This window comes from Pogonomyrmex barbatus, unplaced genomic scaffold, assembly GCF_055798465.1.
Source record: "Pogonomyrmex barbatus isolate J1 unplaced genomic scaffold, ASM5579846v1 scaffold4, whole genome shotgun sequence".
NCBI classification, from domain to species: Eukaryota; Metazoa; Arthropoda; class Insecta; order Hymenoptera; family Formicidae; genus Pogonomyrmex; species Pogonomyrmex barbatus.
The window spans coordinates 6,496,766-6,523,102 of NW_028297138.1; the positions used below are offsets into that span (position 1 = coordinate 6,496,766).

The 26,337-nt window shown below is 38.6% G+C and overlaps 1 protein-coding gene across 13 annotated transcripts; it reads left to right on the forward strand.

Moving 5' to 3' along the window:
* The first annotated feature begins 581 nt into the window (after positions 1-581).
* On the forward strand, positions 582-25,825 carry LOC105428292 (wings up A). 13 transcript variants are annotated; one of them, XM_089080962.1, is made up of 10 exons: positions 582-739; positions 3,519-3,562; positions 7,799-7,816; positions 8,460-8,588; positions 10,000-10,123; positions 12,564-12,664; positions 20,657-20,700; positions 20,830-20,971; positions 24,429-24,446; positions 25,297-25,825. In XM_089080962.1, exons 2-10 carry the CDS (start codon positions 3,548-3,550, stop codon positions 25,378-25,380), a joined length of 675 nt encoding a protein of 224 aa, XP_088937088.1. In that variant the 5' UTR covers positions 582-739; positions 3,519-3,547; the 3' UTR covers positions 25,381-25,825. The 13 variants fall into 13 exon arrangements, with proteins under 13 accessions (XP_088937088.1, XP_088937085.1, XP_088937087.1 ...); XM_089080959.1 differs by lacking the exon at positions 12,564-12,664 and adding an exon at positions 10,849-10,949 and having other exon boundaries at positions 583-739; XM_089080961.1 differs by lacking the exon at positions 12,564-12,664 and adding an exon at positions 13,662-13,762 and having other exon boundaries at positions 583-739.
* The last annotated feature ends 512 nt before the right edge of the window (positions 25,826-26,337 follow it).

Genomic DNA, 26,337 nt, shown 5'->3' on the forward strand with positions numbered 1-26,337 from the left:
TGTCTCCAAGAATAATGGCATCTCTTTTAATTCAAACAATAGATCTTTCGCAAAATGCGATGCAAAGAGCAGCAAAGAATAAAATCACTCATATATGTGGCACAAATAAAGATACATTTCACGAGTATTTATAAATATTGTAAAAAAACATTAATATTATATTTTCTGTCCTGCGTTGGCACAGGAACATTTAACCCTTTTAGTATTACATCCATTATATGCATAAATAGAAACGTTCTGGAATGCATTTGTACATCAGACTTTTACAAATATTAATAGAATACATCCACCGAATATCTTTTCTTTGATGATTGGAAAACGTTATTCATTAATAGACGATAGATTCTTTAATATCATTCTTTAATAATCGCAATTTAATTAGTGGCATTTGAGGGCGAACAAGTTCAAAACCGTTCCATTCCATGCCTCATAGCGGTCACAGCAATCACGATGAGCGAGAGCAGAAGGCGATCCGGCGAACGAGCGGATAAGCTTAGCGCGTACCAAGCGGGCTCGACTCCGTTTTCAGTTTCCGATTATTTTTGGCAGCAAGCAGAGCGGGCAGGGCTCTCGCCTAAAAATGCTTACTGATCAACGGCGCGCCGTGATTGGTCACGCTTACACCACGTGAACGGCCTATGATGGAGGTTCACGAAGGTTCGACTGGGCATCCACGATGGCACAGTCAGCTGCCTAAGGTCCGGTTGGCCAGTCGCAGCCAGCGAGCTTTCTCCACAAGGTAAGCCCACAGTCCTGCAGTCCTCGCGAGTCTCGGTTTGTCGCAAATTCTTCCGCCATTGTCGCAGCGCGAGAGTGAAGGGATCCTGAAGGGATCGACCGTCTCGTGTTCTCCACGAGGAAATAATGAAGACTCGCGATACCTCCTCCCCCTTCAAAAATGAGTTGTTGCTCTTGAAATGCTGCTTCGACGTTCGTTGAGCGGTTCCCGCGTTCGAGTGTCAGTGAAACGAGTGGCTGTATGAAAGATACTTTTCAAGGTTGTGACGATTGATCCGCCTAAGACTCCCAAGACAGTGACGAATCGACGATCATCGACGTGCGATCGCTCGTCTTGAAAGTGACGCGAAGTTGAAAGTGATGGACGAGAACTTCTTCCATTTACAGCTCCAACTCGATCGTCGATCGGGGTTGTTCGGGGATGCTTCGACGAAATACACGTGCACCAATCGTATGATTCTTCTTTGATTGATCTTCTTATTCTGCAGTTTAATCTTCATCAAGAAGAATCGTAGAATTTTGTCTTCGATAATGAATCGTAATTGATTCATAAATCACCATTATCGTTATCATCTTAATCATTATTTTGCAATCGATTTTTTTTTAAGATTTATATAATTCAAAAGAGAAATTTATGTATGAAATTGTATCCTTGTCTTATTTTAGCGAGATTCATTGACATAGGATATAGCTTCTCCCAGCTGGACTTTGTCTTCTTTTAACTGCTTCGCATAATTTAATGAGACTTAGCGAGTTGTCTATTTTTACGATGCTTGCCTCTTTGATATCGGAGACGGTTCGCACGTCTCGGGGGCAGGACGTGTCTCGGAATGGTTCGAGGGCGAGGAAATCTATACTTAGCGAAGACGATCGCCTATTTCAAACATAAAAGAAGGCGCTGCAAGTCGTGCGAGCGAATTTATGGAGACAAAAAAGAAATAGGAATTTAATAATTCTATAATCTCTACAAAATCCGGATATTCTACATAATGTCCTCCCATTGATAAATTCGCATACTAACGTCATTCGTGACGCAAGAGAAGCAGGTCTACAAAATTATATCTCGATTATGCAACGTTTGCTCGAATTTCACGTCAGTCATGGAATGCTCTGCGCAGAGATCAAAGAGCGAAACACAATATATATATATAAATATATATAATATATATATATATATATATATATATATATATATATATATATATAGAAACTAAGTATTATAACATTTAGAGAGATTTATTTTTAGAAAGCTTACTTCGAAATAATTATTAATATTTTTAAAGAATATTTCTTATTTAATGGTTAATTTCAAAATGTGTCGGAAAGATTTATCTTGCGTCACTTTCTTAATTAATAAACAAATAAAGAGAAATAGTAATTATTTTATGTGGCAAACAAGAAAACACGAGAAACAGAAAGAAATGCGAAGTTATGAAAATATTTACAAAGGACTGGTACACACAGATATTACTCTGCACTAATGATATCTTGTTTCGAGTGTTCGTCACAATGTTGCCCTACTGTTTCGCTTGTTGCAACTGTGACGTTTCTAAGTATTTTCGGAGTGTCGCTGCAGACAAGGCACATACAATCCATCTTCTCGAATGTTTTGGAGCATCGGCAACGAGCGCGTCGCAATAAGCGCCACTAAATGCGCAATTGTTATCTCCGTAACCGAATTGCACAATTTCAATTGCGCGGGCACAGAAGTTTACCTATATAAGTTATCTGTTTTGAAACTTCGTTGCATCTCGTGTTCTTGCCTCGCGGCGGGTTATCCTGGCGAGTCGATACTCCGGCATCGACGTTGGTTCCGCGAGACGAGGGTCTCGCTAATAAGAAGGATCGGCGTGTCTGATATACGCGCGATCTTCCCCTCCGGCATCGTCATCTCTCGGGCTCCGAACGAAATGTCATTCGCAAATAACGCGACGTGCTGACGTACATATTCGTCGACGAGCTTCTCTCTCTCTCTCTCTCTCTCTCTCTCTCTCTCTCTCTCTATCTCGTGGAGATGTGCTCGACTTTGTTTATCTGCTCGTCTCGCCATTTCGACATCGAATCCAGTTGAAGCCGCCGACGACGAGATATCTACCGCGGTCGTTGCATCCAAATTTGGATCGTCGACGTATCCGACGTCCCGACGACGGCACGTCGCGGAAAGTGGGGACGACCGGCGTCTATTTTCGCGCGCGCCGGATATTCTATACCGTCGTCGTCGCGCTCGACCCGCGCTCGCTTTTTCGCCTCTCCTCCCCCCCCCCTCCCTCCGCTGCGCGTTAAGCGGCGAAGTTCGAAGCGCGCGTGAAGCCCCATGATTTATCGACATCGCGATCGAGAATCGATCGCGTTTGTCGCGAGGCTGATTGGAACGAAGACGCGATCTCTCTTCGACCGATCAATTTCTTCTGGCCGCCCACCATTATATATTTCTGTCATGCAGCCAATGCGCCGTGGATGTCCGAGCTTCTATTTACCGCCTACGTCATTTCCCTTCATTATTTTCATCCGCTCCATTTGCAATTCGTCGCGTTACGTATCACGAAGAAGCGCGGAAGCGTTTCCGCGTTTGACAACCGGTGAAAACGTATGCATACGTGAACACTTCGCGGGCTATCGTTTTCGATCTTGTTTCGCGCCAGAGGTCTATTTATTTTAACGACCAGAAAGTTCCGATGGTACATGCTATTAATAGCGTGCCGGTGTACCGAGGGTTTTCACCACTGTACATACATGACGAGCATTTGCACAAGCAATTGGGTTTTCTAATTATTTTTTAGGTAGACGCGCATAACAACAAGACATCACCATGGCGGATGACGAGGTTAGGTGTGTATTTGAATTGGGAATTTTTAATCGCATTTTATTTTTTTATTTTTGTTTAAAAAAAAAAAAAAAAACCAGTCGAGAAAAGCTCATGGCATGCAATTCCGTTGAAAACGCGTATCGGATTTTTCTTAATATTATTCTCTCTTTTACATATTGCATCTTTTCGATGCGGATTTTCCCTGTTGCTGATCTTCATAATTGGACTGGAAACACTGCAACATCACATGCATTCATCTTGAAAACATGCAGTAAAATTAACATTATCGAAAGGTATGCATTGTTTGTGTTTTTTGTGATTTTGTGAGAGATCGCTAGCATAAATTTAGCATAGTTTTAGTTAGAAATAATATAGACCTTGTCAATAAAAATAGAACAGTGGTCTGAACTACTACTGAATTTTCTGTGCCACGAAGAATCTTCCGATTTTTGGAAGGTGTATTTGACAGATCTTAATCTCAATATCCCATGAAAAAATTTAAATTAAGTGCATTCCTTCTCAGCACTTATTATCAAATAAATAAATCTTGTAATCTTATAATTCTTAAAAATTGATAAATTAATTTTGAATTATATACAATATATTTCATCATAATGTAATAAAATATATTTTAAAAGAATATGAAAATTCAATTTCAAATACACATTTCCATGAATAAATCATCTTCCTTCAATATTATACTTCTACGACATGAAGCTTTTATGTGCAAAGCTCCGAGGACTTCGACCAGACCGAGCCTCGTTTTTTCTCCAGTGGCATTTTGAAGCTTAGTAGAGGATATATAGGGTGGTCAAGGATGAACCACATAGTTTGTGTGCCCTGAAAAAGATTTATACGCTACGTAGAATGACGAGGCGATCATAGAAGCTCGCTTCTCGTCGCGATTATTCTTTGCTCCTTTTTCCTTCCGCAAGAAACTTTTCATTCCCTCCCCCCCCCTCCTCCTCCTCCTCATAGCCTTCGTTTCATCCACCGCCGTATTTATTTTTCATCATGTTTACAATTTGATATTCCTTTTATTTGTTATTTAATTTTTATATATATATATATATATATATATATATATATATCAAAAGAAGTATCTTTTCTCCGTCATAAGACTCTTGAACAATGAATTTTCCAGCGGTTTTATCTTTGTGTTCTTAAATGAGCAATTCATTCCTCACCGTTTTTTGCCTTGATGATTGCGACATCATTCCTGCGTAATGTCCGACTCGCGGACGACAATTCTTCGTTTGTGCGATGGGATAGAGTTTTCTTTCGTATAATGAAGCCAATTTGCGCGGCGCGAACCGCAAATGTAAAAGTTAATGAAGGTTTTTGGATCGACCGTGGTAGGGAACATATATTCCGCAAATTTCACCGTAAAATTTCCGCTCTGTAGGAAACGGGAAATGAGACTGGTCGTATTACGACCGACATGTCCGTTGTCTCCTGTTATATGCTCCACGGCCTGACTTTTTTATCTAATTTATCGTCACACTCTCGCCCTTATTTCGCCATTATTTAACACGGACTTCTCTACCCGTTCCGGATCTCTTTACTTTACTTTATATCTCTTCTTTTCTGCTACTCGAGCAGAAGCTATTTGTCACCGGCGTTATCCTTACGGGAACAAAATCTTTCCAGATTTTCAATTGTAGATTTCAAGTTTCCAGGAAGATCTCCTTGATTTGTCGATCTCAATGTACCGTAATAATTTCACCCTGTACTTTTATCGCCTATCCTTTCCGGATCGATTTACCATTTCTTTCCGTTGTTTGTCTCTCCCAGGATATACTTATAAAACGATCCGTTCTCTCGCGTCGCGGCTCAACTCCTCTCGCTCACGACGGCACGAGAAGACGGAGAAATTTTGTCTTTGAAACGAGAAAATATTTGATATTTGTCAGTATATATATATATATATATCGTGAGGCAAAATTCAGCGTAAGAGCACTCAATGGAGACAACATCTACCGAAGAGATCGGTAGAGAGAACTTCCATTTACTGATTAAAACCATTATATGAACACAGTTTTGCAGATAGTTCGTTTATTTGGAGTCACGAGCGATAACTTAGCAATGTAGATGCAGGGAACGTTTTTCTTTATACAAACTTTCTATTGATAATTACGAAGTTTGTATTATATACCTTGTCGAATATACATTCAAAGTTATTACCTATTAGAAGTTAGCCCTCCCACTTTTAGAAATAACTTATTTTGAGTGTGCTGAATTGTGCTACATTGTGCTCGAATTTTAAAACCGTGAAAAATGAAAAAAAAAAACGAAATTTTAGGCTAACCCTCCACTTTGCGATTTTTTTCAATTTTCTCGATTGTGCTAGATTGTGCTAGGTTGTGCTAACATTGTGCCAAAATATTATTTTTTTAAAATAATAACAATAGCAGTTATGATAAAAAATAGATTTGGGAAACAAAAATATATAAATGACATTTATTCTTGTATCAGTCATCTAAAGAGCATACGAATGCATATCTAACATATACTCGCTTAGCACAAGTCGGCACAAATCTAGCACAATTCAGTACAACTCTCAAAATATGTTACTTTTAAAAGTGAAGGGCTAACTTCTAATAGGTAAAGTTATTTCAGTTTGTTTATCGTTGTTTAGACTATTCGGAAAGCTACAAGTTCCTAATATTCGAACTTTCAAACAAAACATCCGATTAACGATTGATAAACTTAAAATTCATGATTTATCTTGAAACTTATCGTGTATGCTATTGTATTTGAAGTATTGTGAAGAGGGATAATTACGAACGTTAAAAAATTCTCATTCTTTTCTCGTGTCATCGTGAGCAAACATTTAACAGTTTCCTTGTAACCATCCTCGCTTCTTCCCCGATTCGAAGCTAATTGGGGAACTATTATAGTAGAACATAGAATTCCCGAGAACGCGCGACATGCACAAACACAAAACAAGACCTGGGTAAAGTAGATACCAAACTCGCATGTATTGTGTGATTTTTGTCTTTGATGCAAAACTCTTCTACGCTGTATGCCTAATGCTTTTTCTTTCTTTTGTTATAAATAGATAAGTACGATATGTCTAATGTCACTGTGCAGTTTGTATTTGCAACACGCACCGCGTATAGTAATATTTAAATCGGAGAAAAGTTAGTTAAAAAGAAAAAAAATGTCATTGTATTCCTATTCGCGCTTTGTAAACGTTGTGATCGTTATTAATTGCATTCGTCAAAATTCTTTTTTTTTTTTTTTTTTTAATTTATGACACATTGGTGTCATACTTAAGAGTATATTACATCTATGTTTATTTACAATGAAAAAAATTATGAAAAAATTATAAATTATTTTAGATAACATTTAAAAATGATACAAACAATTTTGCGGCTGTTTAAAAGTTAGATCAAAAATTATTTCAATAATTACAAAGTAGAAATGTGATTAAGAAATAATGATAAAAGTCTCCACTTCTTTATATAGATATTTTAAGTATTCAAAATGATTTATGTAAAATCTTATTGCGAGATCTGTAGAGATTGCTCTGTAGATAAAAATTAAATTTTCACTTACGCTTCTTTTTACGCTTTGTTTACTGTTAAATGCAATTTACAATAATCTGTAAGCTTTTCATATAATATTTTCATTGTAAATATTGAAAATGAGATAAGAAGATAGATATAATACATCCTTAATAATAATATTTCTTAGAAATGAAAGTTTAAAGTCGCGTGCTGAACGTCCGCATGTGACTACGAGTATTATTTTTATCTTTGATTCGCACAGCTCGTTCGTTCGAAATCTGCACAGCTTGTAGAAGGCAGAGCTAATGGCCGGCCGCGATGGAGAGCGCGCGTAACATCATAAGCGAAACGCGGCAGTTTGCACAAAACGATATTACAAGACGCTCGCTGGGTATGCTTGTAGCGCTTAACAGCGACAAAGTTATATCACTTAAGACAGACTCCATTAGCTCTGTATCGCCATGAAACACGCGAAAACACGGTCGCTACGCTAATGCTTTGTAAGATATTTCCATGATGGCGAAATCTGGAACACTGAACGCGTAATCTTCTCTTCCCGTCCAACTCCTTTCGTTTCTCCCGCTCGCTCTTTCACCTCTTTCGCTCGTTGGGAAATATCCTTTTTCACAGTCGGAAGGATCGCGCTGTAAAAAGTGTTTCAGATATCGCCGTACATGCGACCAGAAACGAACACAGAATGTGAACTAACGAGAAATGTTCTCTCTCTCTCTTTCTTTTGCAGAGGAAGCGCATCGAGGATGTACGTAAGAGAGGAAACTAGTTATGAAATGTAGAGTCGCCTCTTAAAGGACGGCCACTTACCAGGCGGATGAAAGGAATCCTTTCATCGGAACAGGGCTTACACTCGTTTTATTACGGGATAAAACTCATTTCAAATTAGTCATATTAATTTTGCGAAAATAATCAGAAACCACGGTATAATATTTCTTGAAGTAGAATATATATATATATATATATATATATATATAGGAAATTCCTTGTTTATACATTTACATTTTATAATGAGAAGTTTTAATAGCAACAGTCAGTGTAATCAAGTTGAGGTATTACAATAATAATAGGATTAATATTTTACTATTTAGGAAAGTTAATACTTTCTTTTTCTAGTACGCATTATTAAAATATCTTTGTATTGTAATTTTCTAATATATTTATTTCAAAGAATTGATATTGCAATAATTAATTATAATATAAATTTTGTAAACTACTCTTCAATTTCAAGACTCGCGAAAGTTTCGCTTTCGCGAAGCGAAGAAATGGGAGTGCGAAAAATGTTAGATGAGTTTGAATTGCACAACACTTTCCAAATTCGCGTTTCCACGAGGCGCTTCAGGGCTTTCTCAGATGAGATGTTTTAAGGAAGTTTCGCACGAAAAATGTAGGAAAAGAAGAGGAAACAGGCGGAGACCGAGAGGAAGAGGGCGGAGGTCCGCGCCCGCCTCGAAGAGGCTTCCAAAGCCAAGAAGGCGAAGAAGGGTTTCATGACCCCCGACAGGAAGAAGAAGCTTAGGGTAAGTTCGCTTTCTGTTTTCTCCCTTTTAAATTTGGGTCACACGATGAAGTGAGTTCACGAAATCGCGAGATATCCTCTTTAAAATTTCGTTCGTTTCGCGATAAGACATTGCGAATCTTTCTCGTCATATTTCACCCTTCCGTCGATGCGAAACGCTATCGGCGTTAATGCCACGTCAAGTTTTTCAAAAGTACGTTTTATATTACATCCCCAGCCGCATCGAGTGTTCATTATCGATAACCAAGTCGAACTTCTCGTTCCCCGATTTACCTTATTGCCTCATCGCACGCCATAATCTTCTCTCGCGTTGTTCGAGCCGCGCACCGGGCAATATCGCGGTAATCCTCTTTGCCCCACCTTTATACGCCGATTTTCTCGCGAAATATTTCTTGTAACAGCCACATCCATTTCTCTATTACTTTCTCTTATTCTCCTCGCTCCCTATCCTTCGTCTTTCAACGTTCTGTTTTCTAGCCACCGATGCAGAACGTCCGAGACTTTCTCAACTTTATCTCGCCTTTTTACCTTTACTTTATGGTCCCATCTTACATTCGCCATTCTGTTTCCATCGTCGCACAATATCCTGCAGAACATCCATGTGCCCCTCTCCCTCCCCCCCCCCTCTCTCTCTCTCTCTCTCTCTCCTTCTATCTCTGATCTACGTTTCTCTTCATGCACCGTCGCGAACATTCGCAATCGCAGTACATAAAGTTTCCCGTGTGTATGCAGATTACCTCTTGAAGAATCTTTTTGCATTTGCTGGCCCCGCCGGCATGTTATTTTCCCGTAAATCCTCCCTTCCACTGCGTCAATATTTGCTATCCGCCAAATTCCAACCGACATTATCTCGCCCGCTGGTCGAAAGAGAGAGAGGCGTTAGCCTCAAGCTTAAATTATTTCGTGAGTAAACCACGATGGAGATATTCCCCTCGAGACGAGCATTGTAAGCTTAACACGTCATACTCACGTATTAATTCACGTTCCATTTCGCCTTTCCATTATTACGCGATGCACATTTGTACAGAAATAAAAATTAATTACTCATATAGAGGCGTTGTCCGCCGTTCAAGTCCATTTGTTTTAATAGCCATTTTAATATACGATTAACCGATCACGTAATGAGTAACTTTATATTTATTAAATTAGACGAGTATAATAACACGCTTTATTGCGTACGATTTAAATTGTTTATACGGTTTATAACGGACTGCCGAATGCAAATTTCGCATTTCAATTTGAATTATGTCAATTTCATGCTGTTAGGAATCGATTCGTCGGTGAAACGCGTAAATATTTCAGATATTTTGAATATTCCTGATAAAAGTTCTCTCTCGTCCGTTCGCAACATGTTTTTTTTTTCTTTTTTTCCTTATGGAATCGAACCTTACGAATTTTTCATATGTTTACAGTTGCTGCTGCGTAAGAAAGCCGCCGAGGAATTGAAGAAGGAGCAGGAAAGAAAAGCGGCCGAGAGGAGGCGTATAATTGAAGAACGCTGTGGAAAACCGAAGATTATCGACGATGCCAACGAAGGTATTTTATTTAATTATACAATCTTACGAAAAATCGCATTTATGCTACTTTCATATTCGACAGAATATAGTTTCTACATTCGAAGACAAAAGTTTGCGTTGTTCTAAAACCGCGTAAATTTGCGTCTACCTTAATTGATTGATCTTCAGTTAAAAGCAAAGATTATTACACAAAATCAATGAATTTGAAGATTAAATAAAATATTACGATTTAATGATATAATTTTAATTAATTTTCTATAATTTAAAATTTAAAAGAAAAATGCTTATATCCGTGCAATAGTCTTTAATTAGGCTACGTTGTATTTATTTAGAGAATAAAAGCATTTTTATTATTATCATTTTTATTAAAATAATTAATAGTACGCAGCGTTCATTTCCAGTTTTACAGGCCGAAGATTTTATTTTATGCTACTATTTTTCCCATCGTGTTTTTATCAATCCTTTTTACAGATCGTCGCTAATAAATTTTTTTCAAAAACGTGTAGAGAAACGTGGTCGAAGGTACGATGATTGGTATATGGTATTTTTTTCAAGATTAGACCACTGTGATATTTTTTTTTTTTTTATATCAGACTAATTTTGTAAGTTCCCAGTGGAAAGAATAGTGAGAAAGCACAATACTGAGACACATTTTAGATGATCTGAATACATGAATTACGCGACATTTTGCGTGCGTGCCTTTATTTTATTTTACATCTTTTATTTGTGATGATGATCATACAGAGACCGTAAAGCGCGTGCTGCGCGAGTACCACAATAGGATCTCGGCATTGGAGGATAAAAAATTTGACATCGAGATTATTGTTAAGAAGAAAGACTTTGAGGTACTTTTGAGCAACAGTTGCGAGAACGTTTACGCGACGTGCAAAACTAACGCGGCACTCACGATGTAATAACGACGCTCAATGTTGTTGCACTTGTGTAACGCACCGATCTACGCCCGGTTGCACATCTGTGATAAGGCGACGATGAATATAATTAGAGTTTCGCCAAAGAGACTAGCGCGATGTTGCGAAATTGCTGATTCCATAATTTTACATCGGTTACGATGGATGAAGTTTTTATCAAAAATTCATATTCAGTTGTACTTAACCGATATAAATTTTTAATAAAAGTATCAACATCTAAATAATTGTACGAGAAGACTAGCGAGCGATAAATCGTTGGATAAAAAAGAAAATATCAAGATCGAAAGGTACCTTCATATTTTGTTATAATAATAAAATATTCCGATTGTCATAAGCTTTCATTTGCGCGAGAGGATTTGCAATTTTGGCTCGTCGCGGCTACTTTCATCAACGAAACACGAGCTGATGAATAATCGTTATCGAGCAACTTCGTGAATGATTAACGGCTCTTTGCTGAAACTTGAATCATTCGTCGTAGCTTCCGTTCTGTGGTCGGGCAAGAGACACGAGCTTCGCACTATTTCGTCGCACCGTTTTTTTCTATTCACACATTTTCTTTTCTATTTTGTTTTATCTCTACGTAACATACAAAACTGCCGTCGATTTTCGTGATACTGTCCGCATCTTGTTTTTTTTTTCTTCGCATTAATGTGCGCGCGATTTCTCTTACTGTTTTCTATCTCTCTCTGTTCTCTTCGTTTAATCCTCTGTTCACAAATCTCTGGCGAATTTAATTGATGATCTAAGAAACACTATGGATTATTCGCATCTTGATCTTGAAACTGTATTAATACGGCTTATTACTACTCACACTATTCTCGCAAGACATACCAAACCACCAAATCAGAATAACAGAATAACATCACTTTTTGGGGAACACGTTAGGTATATATGTTACGAATATATTGAATTTTTATACACCGCTTCACACAACACGCACCATAATAAATTTTCTACTGGTTTCTTATTATTTACGAAAAGCCTCTGATGCTTGTTCCATGTTTGTTAAGTATTGTATACATCCACTATGTTTTACACCCACTATGCTATTATTTTCGATTTCAGCACGAATATCTATGTGCATCTCTCTTACGAAACATCTCTATCATCGCTCCTGGACGCAGGATTGTTTCAAATTTCGCAGTGACGTCTCGCGCTCGAAAGGCGGTTTAAGAGCTCGCTTTCACTCGCTGGGAAACTTGAGACAGTCTTCACGTCATCGCGGGACAGCGACACTTTATAACATTTCGACTTGGCTTTCACACACACACACACACACACACACACACACACCGGTCTCACTCCCTCTTCAGATTCACGCTTTCCACCCTCATACTTCACCCACCGTTTGTACCCGTGAAACCGATCCCCCCTCCCCCCCCCCCCTTTCCGTACGTATCGTTCACGAAAAGTTGTTACATCCGTTACAACACGTATCCATTCACAGTACGTAGCGACATGCGCGACATATCTTCGACGTATAACGGTTAAGTCGCGAGCATTTTTCAAGAGTGACTTGAATTTCAACAGCTAGCGTGAAGTCCATTCTGAACCAGTATCATAAGAGGATCAACATTCTCGAAGGGGAGAAGTACGACCTTGAGTACGAAGTCGCCAAGAAGGATATGGAGGTCGAAAAAGTTTCTTTTCGTGGCAAAACAAAGAGATGAGCTGCGATTAACGCCATATCAATACTCTTTCCTGTCCGTTTTCTTTTTTCTCTCTTTCTCTTTCTTTTCTTTCACGCGCGAAGCACCATCTCGCTCTACACTAGCGACTGTTCCGATTTGCATACTTATGAGCTATATCCGTAATAGTAATTAGACGTAGACGTCGAGTATTTAGCAGCTAACTAGTAGCATCCCCTCGCGACTCGTAGAATCGCTCAACGTAGATCTGTCTCACAGTTAATTTCTCGCCAGGCGCCATGAGTAGAAAAAACTTTATTCACTTTATACTTGCGAGTAGACACCACCACCACCACCACCACCACCACCACCACCACCACCACCAGCAGATCCTCTTTTCATATCTTTGCATTTCGTATCTCGCATCTGAATTCCTCCCGTCGAATTTTCCCACTTGCCTCCCGTGTCAGGTTAACGATCACGCAATTGTCAGCTTCGTGCTTCTCGCTTCCAACGCGAAAGATCACTCATTTCTTTTCTATTTTCCCCATGATAATTTCATCCCGTCACGAATAATCCTTCGTAATGATAATATAATCATTATAAAAAAATCACAGATCGTCACATGCGTTATTTTTTATCATATTTTTAAGCATTAAAGTCTTCCGTAAAAAAAAAATAAAAGGACGTAATGGAACAATATGTTGTTATCGGTATGTTAAAAATAATAACAAATCAAATTAAATGTAGCAATTGTTATTATTTTCAATCTATTGATATCGATGAGATTAAATATAACAGCCGTCGCAATTTTATATAATATCATTGTTAATATATTAATTCCATCATTTTTTTTTATTTTTGAAGCTACAAGCTTTCTATACGATTGCGATCGCGAGTTGTCGAAATTAACTTTTAAATCAGCCGACGGTAGGGACGACGAAACATATTCAGCAGATTCAATTTTGCCTTTTTTTCCAGTAACTTTTTGTTCTTTTAGCCGAGCTGCAGACAATCTGTTCGGCATATTGGAACAGACTATACTCACTCGAGGGCGATAAGTATGACCTCGAGAGGCAAATTAAGTTGAAAGAAATGGAGGTAATTACGATCGGCTTGCCTAAAAAAAAAAAAAAAAAAGAAAGAGCCTGTCGAGTCACCTGCATAGATTACTTTTGTCCAACTTTTCATCCTCTCCTCTCAAACTTTCACTCTGATCCACGTGATTTTTTAACTCCGCCACGTGCTTGACCGAGCGACACCCTTGGTCGAACGGTTTTCGAAGGCGTTTCTAGTTGACGGGTCTTTGAACCTTCGGTTCGAGCACGTCTCTCAGATAGGGAAATGCCGCGAGACACTAATGTTCCAAAACTCTCTATGAGACTTTGAGGACAGTTTGAAGGAACGTAATCAACATTAACTTTTTTATCTGCACCGCGCGGCCCTTTTGTCTATCTATTTTTATCCGCATCGTCGGCCGCGCTGCAGTTGCAGATGTCACTTCGACGAGACCTGATCGCATCGGAGAGCACTCGCGTGAAAACGAGAAACAAAAGTAAAATCACGTTTTCACTTAATTTCAGTTAACTTGTCCCCTTATTTACTTATTTTAATGCAGTACGGAAATCACTTAAAAGACAAATAAACGATGGAACTGGAATTTTTCAATGGGAGATCGTCGTCGCCATTATCCGTGCGATCGCGCTGGCTTATTTTTTTTATTTTTATTTTTTTTTTTTTTTTTCGTCCACATCTCATCCAATCACGGTGAGGACTCACAGATCGGGACGTGCGAATGGCCGAAGATCGAAGTTTCGAAGCCTCGTGTTCTTCGGCCGAGGTCGTGTGGCGGCGTGTTCTCCGCGATATTCCAGGACCAACGACAGGGCGATCTCACCATTTTCACGGAAAGAGATTTCAGAGAGCCAAGTTTACGCCCGTTCGACCGCGCCGAGGAGAGAACACCTCGACTTTCGCCCCCCTCCCCCCCCCCCCGACATCCCGCGCGATTAAGCATTCGAGCACCGCGCAACTTTTATTATCGCGCACGTGGAGCGAGAGAGGGACCGCCAATTTACTCGAAATCGCGGGGTCTCTGAAGTTTCGCTTGTTGCGGGATCTCAAGCGCTTCTCTCATCGGGATTCCGGGCATCGTTCGCGGAATGCTATTAGTATTCGAGCCGCACGGTTTATATTCTTCGCTAAATTATGTAAAGCCAGGCTCGCTTGGATTTTATATAGAGCGAAAAGAATTAGCCCTCCCTCCCCCCCCCCCACCTCCCCCCCCCATATCGCTCGTGCAACATGTTTACTTATTTAAAAACGACAGTGCCATTATCGGAAGTGTAATGCATATTAAAGCTAGTAGAGCGTCTCGAAGAGATAAATTTGTAGCTGTTTATTATACATTTTGTAACTTTTTTTCCCCTCTCTATGTATCACGTTTTAAAAAAGATTAAATTTTATGAATTAACATTTTTTTTTTTATAGTCCACATTTAATTTAATTGGATAGAATGTCGGCTGAATATATTTGTAAATATTTCAATAATTTTCGCTTCTTCGCGACTCGAGATTCGATCCTAAATGATCCTAGTTTTTGCATCGCGCACTGCGCGAGATTAATCGACACGCGAGGGCTGTCTGTCTCTCACTCCGCCTGTGCCCCCTCACCTGCCTAAAAGCTGTCAGAAAAAGCAAATATATCGAGAAACCAAAGATTTCTGAGAGACTCTCCGTATTCTTTGTAGTGGAGTTGAAGAAGATTTGCCAAATGTATTACGACCGCGTCTACCTTTGTGAGGGTCAGAAGTGGGATTTGGAGCGTGAAGTTCGGAAAAGGGACTACGAGGTACAGGAAAAGTGAAAAGCAGCGACAACGGCGAACAATGCGAGGAGAAAGAGAGCAACCGCCAGATCGCACGTCTCTTTTGATCATTTTTCCTCCCACGTTACCGAGACCCCGTCCCCCCCACCCCCGCGTGTATCAGATGATAAGGGCGCCAAACCTTCTCCCGCCACCGGTCTCTCTCTTCGCGTTGTCTCTCGTTCTTCGCCCATCCCCCTTTCTGTACATACGTTTCTCTTTCGATTGTTGTTCTCTCTTTCACGATGATTTTTCTTGGGCGGAAAACACCCTTGCGGCGCGTACGCAGATCCGCTCCGGGGCGCGAACCAGTGGGAAAAGTTCCCACGGAAGAACCTCCGACGACGATATTTCGCTACCCTATCTTTGTAATCTTGATCAGTCCTGTCTCGATAATCCAACAGACGATCTATCGACAATCTATCTATCTATCTTTTTCTTAAATCGCGATCTTTTTGCGACAGAACAGACAAACGTCGTGAGTTGACAAGCAAAGGGATTTTTCTTTTTTTTACGTGGATATGAAGTGCCGCAACGGAGAACATTTTTGTCGGTCACATTTTTTGCTCTACCCTTTTTCTCTCTCTCTCTCTCTCTCTCTCTTTCTTTTTCTTGCTCTCTTTTTATCCTTATTTCTTTTTTTTTTTTGTTACCGCGTAACGTGCCGTTCTCAACCCGCCTGTTCACTTCTCTACGTCTATCTTCGCTGTCTGGCTAAACGCACACTATATCCACTCGCTCTTTTATAACGTATTTATTTGTCACAAGTCTATACTGTCTCTTTTTCTCTTCTATTATCTAACCATAACGCAAATATATATATATATATCTCTCTCTCTCTGAGCTTTATACTAACTTGCCAAAAAGAAAATAAAAAAAAAGCTTTACTTTCTCGAGTCAGGGCTGGGCAAGCTTATAGAGAAGACGCCATTGTTGTTGTTACTCGTATAACTGTATATTCTCCTTGAACACTTTCTCAAGTATTGCAGTATTGATTCGCACGCGGAATTGCCGATCGCAAGATTGAGATTATTAACGTTGCGTCTCGAAAAACGCGCTAAGAAAAAGGATCGTGAAACGAGATGGGCGTACGATTTCGCAGTGATAGAAGCAGTTGCCCTAGATTTGTTGCCAAAAAAAAAAAAAAAAGAGTACGCAATCGAAGAAAATACATCACCCACACGGGGATCGTCCAAAAGGGATCCCTTTTCCCCTGGTCTCACACGAGAACTAAACTGACATTGTGTGCCTGAGACTACGCGCGCGCGCGTGTGTGTGTGTACGTGCGTGCGTGCCTGCGTGCGTGCGTGCGTGCGTGCGTACGTAGGTGTGCGGTGCAAAATCAGAAATGGAATGGAAAGAAACGACAGTACACACGTCGAAAAAAAAAAAACGTCAAATGTTACGATTTCTACGGTGTCTTCCTCTTATCTTTTCTTTTTTTCTTTTACGCTTTTTGTCCCTCTGTCTTTCTTTCTTTATCGCGCGTGTGTTTCTCTCTCTCTCTCTCTCTCTCTTTCACTTATTTTATTACGTTACTCGTTCCTCTGTTATACAACAGGGATTTATACTTCCTTTACCAAGCACAAACAAATTTGCTTTGCCACGCATGCATGGCTTTTCTAACCAATAAAAAAATTTAACTGTTCAAGAGATGTAATATATGCATATGTAGACATAATGAAAGCGGATTAATTAACGGTATCGGACATGGCAACAGAATTATGAGGAAACCGGGCTCCATTATGTATTGATTAATTTTGTGTTATTGAAGACTTGAGCGATCGCTATCTGATATTTCAGGGCATCACGTGATTCGTATTTCGTATTTCGCCGAAACCCGTTGTCATGGATCTTGTTACGCAAATTAATTAATCGTCAAACAATTACTCACATCATGTCATTAAAATAATATAATAACTGATAAAATTACAATAAACTGAACCCAAAATATTACATTCCTTTTTTTTGATTCTTTTCTTTTGAACTTTGAAACTTTAGAATTAGATTTATTTCAACGCGTTTATTTACATATAAATTTTTCTACGTTATGTCAGTTTTAAAAATGAAATATACTCGTAACAAATCAATCGCGACATTGGTTTAATTATCGCTGCGGAATAGTTTGAGTTCTCCGACTAAAAGCGTGAGATAATAATGATTTATGAAAATGAAATGATTTAGAACTTGCAGCCGAATTAACATGAGCGCTAGACTATCACCATTTTTTTTCTATTAATCTCCGTTTAAATTAGAGTCGATAAAAGCCGTTCGCGACGAACTTCGCGAGTTAAGAGCTTCGTATACATTGTAGTATATGTCGTATATTTTCATAGTTGATACATGATAAGAAGTATGGCACTTCATATTCATCGCGAAGGGAGAAAAACAAGAATTTTTGCGCGCGTTGTCTATATTATTATACCATAACGCGTGAATAGTCACGCAGATTTTCGTAATTTTTAGAGAAAAACGTGGCGATTCGGTCGTTAATGAAATTGAAAAAGAAACGTATCGTCTAACGTATATCACGAGCTGTCTACATTTACTACTCATAAAAAAAAATATGTAATCGTTTTGCGATATTCCCAGTATCGCACCGAAGAAAGAAAAAAAAAGAACATTAAAACGATCGCGACGACACGATGATGATACTCGGTAAAATACTCGGTAAATCATTTTTATACGACTTCGAAAAACGATTATCGTATACGTTCCCACAAACACCTCAAAAATTGAAGAGTCGGAGAGTCTATCTTCTTCTTACCACACGCTTTTCTTTTCTTCTCCATTCTTAACTCTCACAAAGGTGGACTGGCTCAAGAACGGATTAAAAGATCACGAGACCGAAGTGCCATGCTGTGAAAATCTTCAAGCCATAATCCTCCCCTCGCGTTCCACTATCTTGTTCCTTTTTTTCTTTTTATCTCATCGACCCTACCTAATCCTATGCTCGATTGATTTTTTGTGAGGTGAACAATATAAAATGTGTATATATGAAATATTTGACTCACGAGAGAGAGACATTGGAGTAAACACGTACAGACGTCTACGATGCTTTTAAAGTGAAGCGAAATTGATTTTGCACCGATTCGCACGCACCACACCGACCGTCAGTGTCCTCCTGTCATGGTGTTCAATTAGGCTGTAAATAGCGGACTTCTCTTGGCAGAACTCTGTTCTCTTTTTTGCGGAAAAATTTTGCGAGAGAGAAAATTATTTTTCCTTTTTATCACTTTTTGACAGAACGACGTTTTTGTTGCCGGATCTCCGAATCAGTTCTGCCAAAAATTTGAATCGTGAATTGGTGAAACAGACACGTTTACATGGTACATCATGCTAACATTGCTAACGGTACAGCTGTTCAAAACAGCTTCACAAGCATGTTCACACGCGTCGCTGCTTCGAAAACGAACGTTATTTTGTAATAATTGGAGCGTATTACGTCCGACGTAACGTTGAGCGTCCGAGTACAAAATAGCCAATGAAATCAACCGGCTATCGATTTCAAGGGATTAGTTTCACGCTTCAAATGAGACGAACAGAGCTCTGGCAGTCTAGAAAACGGATTGTAGTGGATTTTGTAATTTTTTTTCTCATCATCCACAGTGGACGAAAGAGCTGATCGTGACCAGCCGCTCCTCTGATTGGCCAAAATGAAATTCACACTCCATCGTATCCAGTCCCTCTTTTCTTTCTCTTTTTCTCTCTCTTTCTCTCTTTTGTCGTTCCTATTCTCTCCCTTTCTCATACCTTGTTCGAGAGGAAGAATAAAGAAAAAAGAACATAACGGTCGAATGATTCTTAGGAAGAAAGGGAGAGAATCCGACAAGTGGCTTTAGAACAAAGCCTCACTCCTGAAGAAACTGTTTCAGAAAAGTAAAATAATCAGTGTAACCCGTAAGAACGATAAAAGTGTTTTCAGAAACGAAGATGACTTTACGTACGATGACGACTATGGCATGGTGAATTGACTTGTTTTTAGATTTAATCTATTCCGAGATTCTGCGTACGTAATGCAACGAATTCTCTATTCCATGCATGAGTTTCAGCGACAGATTATACATTCGATCTCGTGGAAATAATTCCGCAGTCAATCTATATATTTGCAAGTATAAAAATGCACGAATCATGAAATTTTTATTCCAATAATAGTCTACGAAATTTCCTATCGCTGGGAAATTGCAAATATCATATTTTATGTACATTATGCGTTCGTTATTTATTTTCTTTTGTTTGCGTGAAGCTGAACGAAATTTTAACCGCGATATTTCAATCATAATTTTTTTATCTGAAAAATATATTAATTTTTATAATTATATTATATTTTTTTTATTTTCATATTTATACTCTCTCACTCGATAATACAAATTTTTATCTTTCGTTAGGTGTTTTCTTTTTTTTTTTTTACAACATTGTTGTAAGTTTTGAATAGCAAGACTTCCCCGCAATTTCCGAGTTATTTATTCCACGGAGTCCCCATTTCTCCGTCACCCTCCATTTTTCCATCATCATTCGCCCATCACGAGACACCGTTCCTCTATTCCGGACCCATCGCCGTCATCCGCTATTGCAGTTAATCCGCAAGCCAATTTACTGTCAATCTCGATCCGTCGAGTGGCTCGCTAGCTGAATATCTGCGTGCTTGCTCAACACGTGTAATCCCCTTTCTCTTTCTCTCTTGTCTGATTTTGCCACGCAGGACGCACGTCGATGCGATTTGATTTTCGCCTGTCCGTTTCTTTATTTTTTTTTTTTTCGATTAACCGTTTGTGGCTGGGTTGTCATGCCGTTTCACGTGAGTCCACTAATCCGCGTTTTACGCAATATTTCTTTCGTTGTATAAGAATCATTAGTGTATAAATGTTTCGAGAAAAGCTTCCTCCTTTGTAGAGTTAAAAGTTTGAATATATATATAGAGAGATAGTCGAGTATGTTCCGTATAAAGTTACATTTGCTTAAATATCGTCACATTGCAAATAAACATATTATTGCGCAATGGACATATTTGAAACTGTAAACTCTCTCCTTTTGCTTTGTATATAAAAAGAATATTATAAATGCGCATGAGTAAATTATGTAGCGATATTGAATGTAATGGATGTTAATAAAAATATTCGATACGTGCAGATCGCGGAGTTGAACAGCCAGGTCAACGATCTGCGAGGTAAATTGTAAGTATTTCCCCTTTCTCTACATCATTATAATAATAATCATACATAATACTAATTTCTTGGCGGAATATTAAATATAGATTTACATTAAGAATTTATGAATATTTTATTCTTCCCTTGCTATTTCAGCATGAAGCCAACCCTGAAGAAAGTGTCTAAATACGAGAACAAGTTCGCCAAGCTCCAGAAGAAAGCCGCCGAATTTAATTTCCGTAACCAGTTGAAGCAAGTCAAGAAGAAGGAATTCACCTTGGAGGAGGAAGACAAGGAGGTAAGGATAATCGTTTTCGATTAAGATCTTCGCGTCTAGAGGACGTGAATATTTTTGTAAAAATGTTTTTTCCCTACCCGTCAAAGGTCCACTGAACCGTTCTTTGAATTTATCGAGCCGAAATAAATTTCATGGAATATAATCAAAAGAATTTGACCTCGATGTTACAGCTATTTCTATCTATTTCAATAGCATTTAATTTGATTTTTATCTCGCATTTGTTTATTTAAATTCGATTATACGTTTTATATTTCTGCGATTTTAATTTCGACCGATAAATTCATCGGTTATTGAGATTGAGTTTTGCAAGGGACGCTAATTTTTTACGGCCACACGACGGGTAGGTTTGTAGTAGTATAGTAAATGTTTTATCAGTGAATCAAAAAACAGTTTTTGTAACCCTGGTTTTCTTTTTGTGTACAAAACCCAATTGGCAGGTTTTCTTTGTATCAGCAGTTTTTTTTTTTGTTCACTGTATCGTGTCCAATTTAGAAGATCCGCTTTACACGGTCTTGTTTGCTTTTCAATATTGCTGTTGTAAAATATTTATGATGATACATTTCCCTAGAGGAATATTATTTTATCGGCTAATTTGGAAGCTAAAATTCTCGAAAGTCTCGAACTAATGGATAATCGCGTGATAATTAATCATCGATTCATCAAACCGCAATATTTTCAGTTAAATATACGAGGCCATTGTCGTTTCGAGGTTGTTTGAAATTTATGCAAATCGATTAACCGCAAAATGTATCATTGCGATAATCAATGACTGCAGTAGTTCGAATAATAAACGACTGAATATACAGCGTGCTTCTCCACAATCATTTTGCAATATTTTAATACCTTATTATAAAGATTAATTAGAGTCACAAATTTCCATAAAAGGCTTTGAGATTATAATAATATATAATAATTTATAATAATTTTTTAATTGTAAGCACTCAATATTGTTTAATTAATATTATACAAAGTTTATACTTTTTTGTCCATAATTACATTTAGACGCGTATTATAAGGTTCGTTATTAATTTAACAATTCAAATAATATTGATTTTTATGCTTGATTTGCTGTTTGATTTGATTTTTTTTTTTAATTTCTTTCATGTAAGAACAATATACATCATAGCGCAAAATTAGCTGATATAATAATAAATTTATTAAAATTATAATGAAAAATATGTTGACAACTACTTCTTTCATTGTTAAGCGGGATCTTCTCAAAAGGACATCTGTAGATATACGTACTGGAAGTAGTAGTAGTGGTAGTTGACTAGGCAATTTGTGTTGTTCTCCACAGCCCAAGAAGTCCGAGAAGGCAGAGTGGCAGACCAAGAAGTAGATTTAATATAAGAAAATAAAACAGTTTGAGTGCAAAATCTCAATAAAACACAAAGATTATTATTACGACATAAAACAAAATTCAAAACAAACGAAAAGGCCTTCGAAAAGAAACTTCTACACGCCCACACATACACACACACACACACACACACACACACACACACACACACACACACACCATATACACACATATATGACACTAACACGATCGCGTTTATATAATCGTGCCTGACACGCGCGTACGTCAATATGAAACCGTGAAAAAACGCATATTTAGGAAGGAAGAGGAAAAAAATAAATGCACATAAACGCGTAAAAAACATTTTTGATACCCTTTCTATCTCGCGTTCTTTCGCCAGCGCATTTTCGTCGTCGCGTTCGTTCGAATTGTCGGCAAACTAGTTCGTTAGCGCTGCGAAACACATTAACGAGTGAGAATTGAAAATTGCACGAACAATCCTAGGAGTTAGCCGATATTTGATTATATCCCTCTTCCGGACTAGACGAGCTCGAAACGAGCGACGTAGACAGAAGCTGACTCTGCGTAAATATTCACGTACAACTTGTTACATATAAAAGCGATAAGTTGTGGCAATAAACGATCGAAGAAAGCGCACGTGAATAAGTCAGATATTTTCCTCCGTGTCTCCGATACTCTCTTACATCCCCCGTCGACAGATTTATCCCCCCCCCTTCCCCCCACCGTCGTTCTCTTTTACATTTTCTTTTTCTTATTTTTACAACAGGTTCATTTCTTCCATCTCATGGGATTTTTCATTGCAATAGATCGCTCTTGATTTTTATTTTCTCGTCTCTCTCTCTCTCTCTGTCTTTGGCGTCTATCGGATGGCGAAGCTCGAAAACTTGAATTGATCCCATCGTCTCCGTAATGGAAACGTGACGCTATGTATGGGAATGTTAATGCGATCATAGCGCCTTGTATTTTATGCAAAATCAGATACGACTTTTGCTCCGGCGTGCTCGTATTTTCTTGTCACGTGATAAGAGAAATTCTGTCAGACGATGTTACGCGAGCGCGTATTTCAAATATTCGATAAGAAGAAAGGTTAGCTGTTATCGAGAATCGCATTATCCCGTCTCTCTCTCTCTTTCTCTTTCTCTCTCCCCCCCTCCCCCCTCCTTTGCCTCGTAAAACTTCACTAATTCGTTTTTCTTTGAAGCATCGTTTAATTTACTTTATCTTAGGTACTTTTTTTTTTCTCCGATACGTCACAACGATTAAAGTACTGCTCCAATTTGTACTGATATATCTATTTCTTTTTATCTCGCGTCCCTTCCCCTTTCTTCCCCTTACCATCTATGTAATTTCGCGATAAAAATCTTCGCGATAGCGCGAAGTAAATAAAATGTACGATTAAAAGGGACGCAAAAAGGTGAGATTGGCTTGCGAAATATATTTGAAGCTGACAATTCCACTTTTATTTCGTACATAATGGCAGAAACGCTTTACTTACACATGCCTGCCCACTCGCGTTTTTTCTACTCTTCACTATCTAATTATACTGTTGCCTCCCGTTTTTTTTTTCGCACACTCGTCTCGTTTATCTTCTTTTTCCACGTGTTAATTGCCGCGCATTTTCTCACGCAAGATCGTTCGTTCCGGTGGATTACCGCCGAATGCGCAAAAAATTGAAAAGAAAAAAAAGTAATCAATGGAAAGAGGAACACAAGCTCGCCTGAAAAAAAAGAAAAAAGAAACTGAAACACGCACTCTCTGAAACTAAAGTCGTTTAATCACGCAATTGAAGCCCTTTTGTAGCTTGCCTTATCGCCATCATTTGGCTGCCATGCTTTCAGACTGTATATGTGTAGTATTTCTTGCTCTATCTTTGCATTTGTACATGGTCGTACACGTATCTTGACGTTTTATGCAAAAATCTCGTTAACTCTTTTTAATATACTTATAATGAAAAATTTCAATGAAAATTCTTTCGACGATCAATATGCGTGTCGATCGCAATGTTGATCATGACTCACGACCAGTGATGAGCCATGAACAACGTGTTACTTGTTAAGTAATATTTAAATGTACGCTTAATCAGTGTCCATGTCTTATCTGTTGACTAATAATATTGCTCTTGCATTATGTTCGCAGAACGCGTCAAAAGATAAGGTAAAACTTTAACGATCAACTTGTAACTCAGCATGCCTGCGTAAGAGAGAATGACGCGAGTGATAGATGAGAGTAGATAGAGGAACGAATAGATCATATGCCTGTGTGTGTGTGTGTGTGTGTGTGTGTGTGTGTGTGTGTGTATGCGAGTGTGAAAATGGAAGAATGGAAAGATAGGATAGAAAAGCTAGCTTCCTTCATTTTTAACATTCATGGCGGTTCAGTCTTCAATGCAATCTTTTCTTCAATATTATGTTTTGCTTGCTCGTGATTTCCTCACGATGTTTAGACGCACTGCTCCCAGCATTCCCGACAACGTTGGAAGCCGTTGTCTTGGTTGTTTCTCCATTTTAGTCTCTTTTCATTTCTTTTTATTTATTTATTTTTTTTTTCTTTTTTTTTTTCTTTGGTCTGCTGAGAAGACTCGCGATTCTCTTCCGTGCTGGGTTTTTATTTTTACTAACAATCTGCACGGCTTTGTAGATGGCTCCATGACTGAGCGTAGTGCCAGGCGACGTTCCCCGGAAACGTCGAGAGAATTTTTTGGTAGCGAGAGAATTGGCGATCACGAAAGCTGGCGCAGAAATTCGCATTTGAACGGTATATGGCAGCGAGATCTACGATACGACAACCACCGAGGCAATTTTTGTCTAGATCTCATTCTCTAGATTTTTGGCATAGAATCTTCCCGAATGGCCCCTTTCGAAAATTTTTCACCCCTTTAGCACCGTCCCCCACCCCCGGCTTTGCGAGCGTTTCACCCCCGACACTGCTAACCAGTGTGCGAGTCTAATTTCTAACGTAGCAATATTTTCAATCTATCTAACGCAAGGTTTCCTCGATTTTACAGAAGAAACCCGACTGGTCGAAGAAGGGCGAGGAAAAGAAGGTAAAGGAGGAAGACGCGGCGCCACCGACACCGGTGGAGGAATGAGAGAATTTAAAAATCTCATTCTCAACGTTCCCGAGAGAAACGCAGGATCGTCTGTCTGTCATCGTCAATAACCGCTCGATGCAAAAACTCCAAGGAAATCTCCTCTATATTTTTTAACGATCGATTCATTAATTTGATATGTCCCGCTGTCGTGAGTTGCACGCACAAAAATCTTGCCCGTTCGTCTGTCCGTCATGATTGCTCGTACGTCCCAGATTGTATCGAAATTTTTTGACATCCAATATCCGATCCGTAGCTCAACTTTACACTCTATACTCTACTCGTGCCTGTCCCATCTTTTTTATGGACGTAACGTATTTTTTTAATGGACCTTGTAAATCACCGTAGAGCACACTGTTGCGTGCAGATTCCACAAAAAAAAAAAAGGAAAAGTAAAATAAAACTTGTCTTTCTGCAAACCAAATGCGAGGGAAGAGATGTTATTGTAGAGAAATAATGGGGGGAAATGTTACTTAAGATTTATTGTAAAGCAAAATATTTAACGGTACTCAAAAAATGTCTGTGTGTGATCATTTTCCTGTGCTTCATCCTGTACTCCTTTTATATTCCGCTTGTAAAAATTTTTTTGATTTAACATTTGATAATAAGATAATATCCATTGTTTAATGTACATTAATAATCATTTTCTGTCGATGCATTTCTCGTCAAATAGATAGTAAAAAAAATATTAATTAATTAGATTAAGATTGTGAGGCTCGGAAGAAAAATCTAAGTGTAAAATGAACTGGACTGTACGAGCCAAGCTAGGTATCGATCGCTGTTTATATATTGAAAATAAATAATATAAATAATAATAAGTTACACAAAGCTTAGCTTAGCATTTGTAAACAAAGCAAAAAGACAACTAAAGACGAGACTCTACGAACACATTATCGACATTAATAAAAAAAGTGACTTCGTGGTTTCCCAAAATCATTCGTTTGAGAAAATGCCAAA

What these genes read in the sequence shown, in the direction of transcription:
- LOC105428292 (XM_089080962.1), top strand. An exon ending in ACAGGAAGAAGAAGCTTAGG is followed by an intron (nt 8,589 to 9,999) that starts GTAAGTTCGCTT and finishes ATATGTTTACAG; the next exon opens with TTGCTGCTGCGTAAGAAAGC. An exon ending in AACGATCTGCGAGGTAAATT is followed by an intron (nt 20,701 to 20,829) that starts GTAAGTATTTCC and finishes TTGCTATTTCAG; the next exon opens with CATGAAGCCAACCCTGAAGA.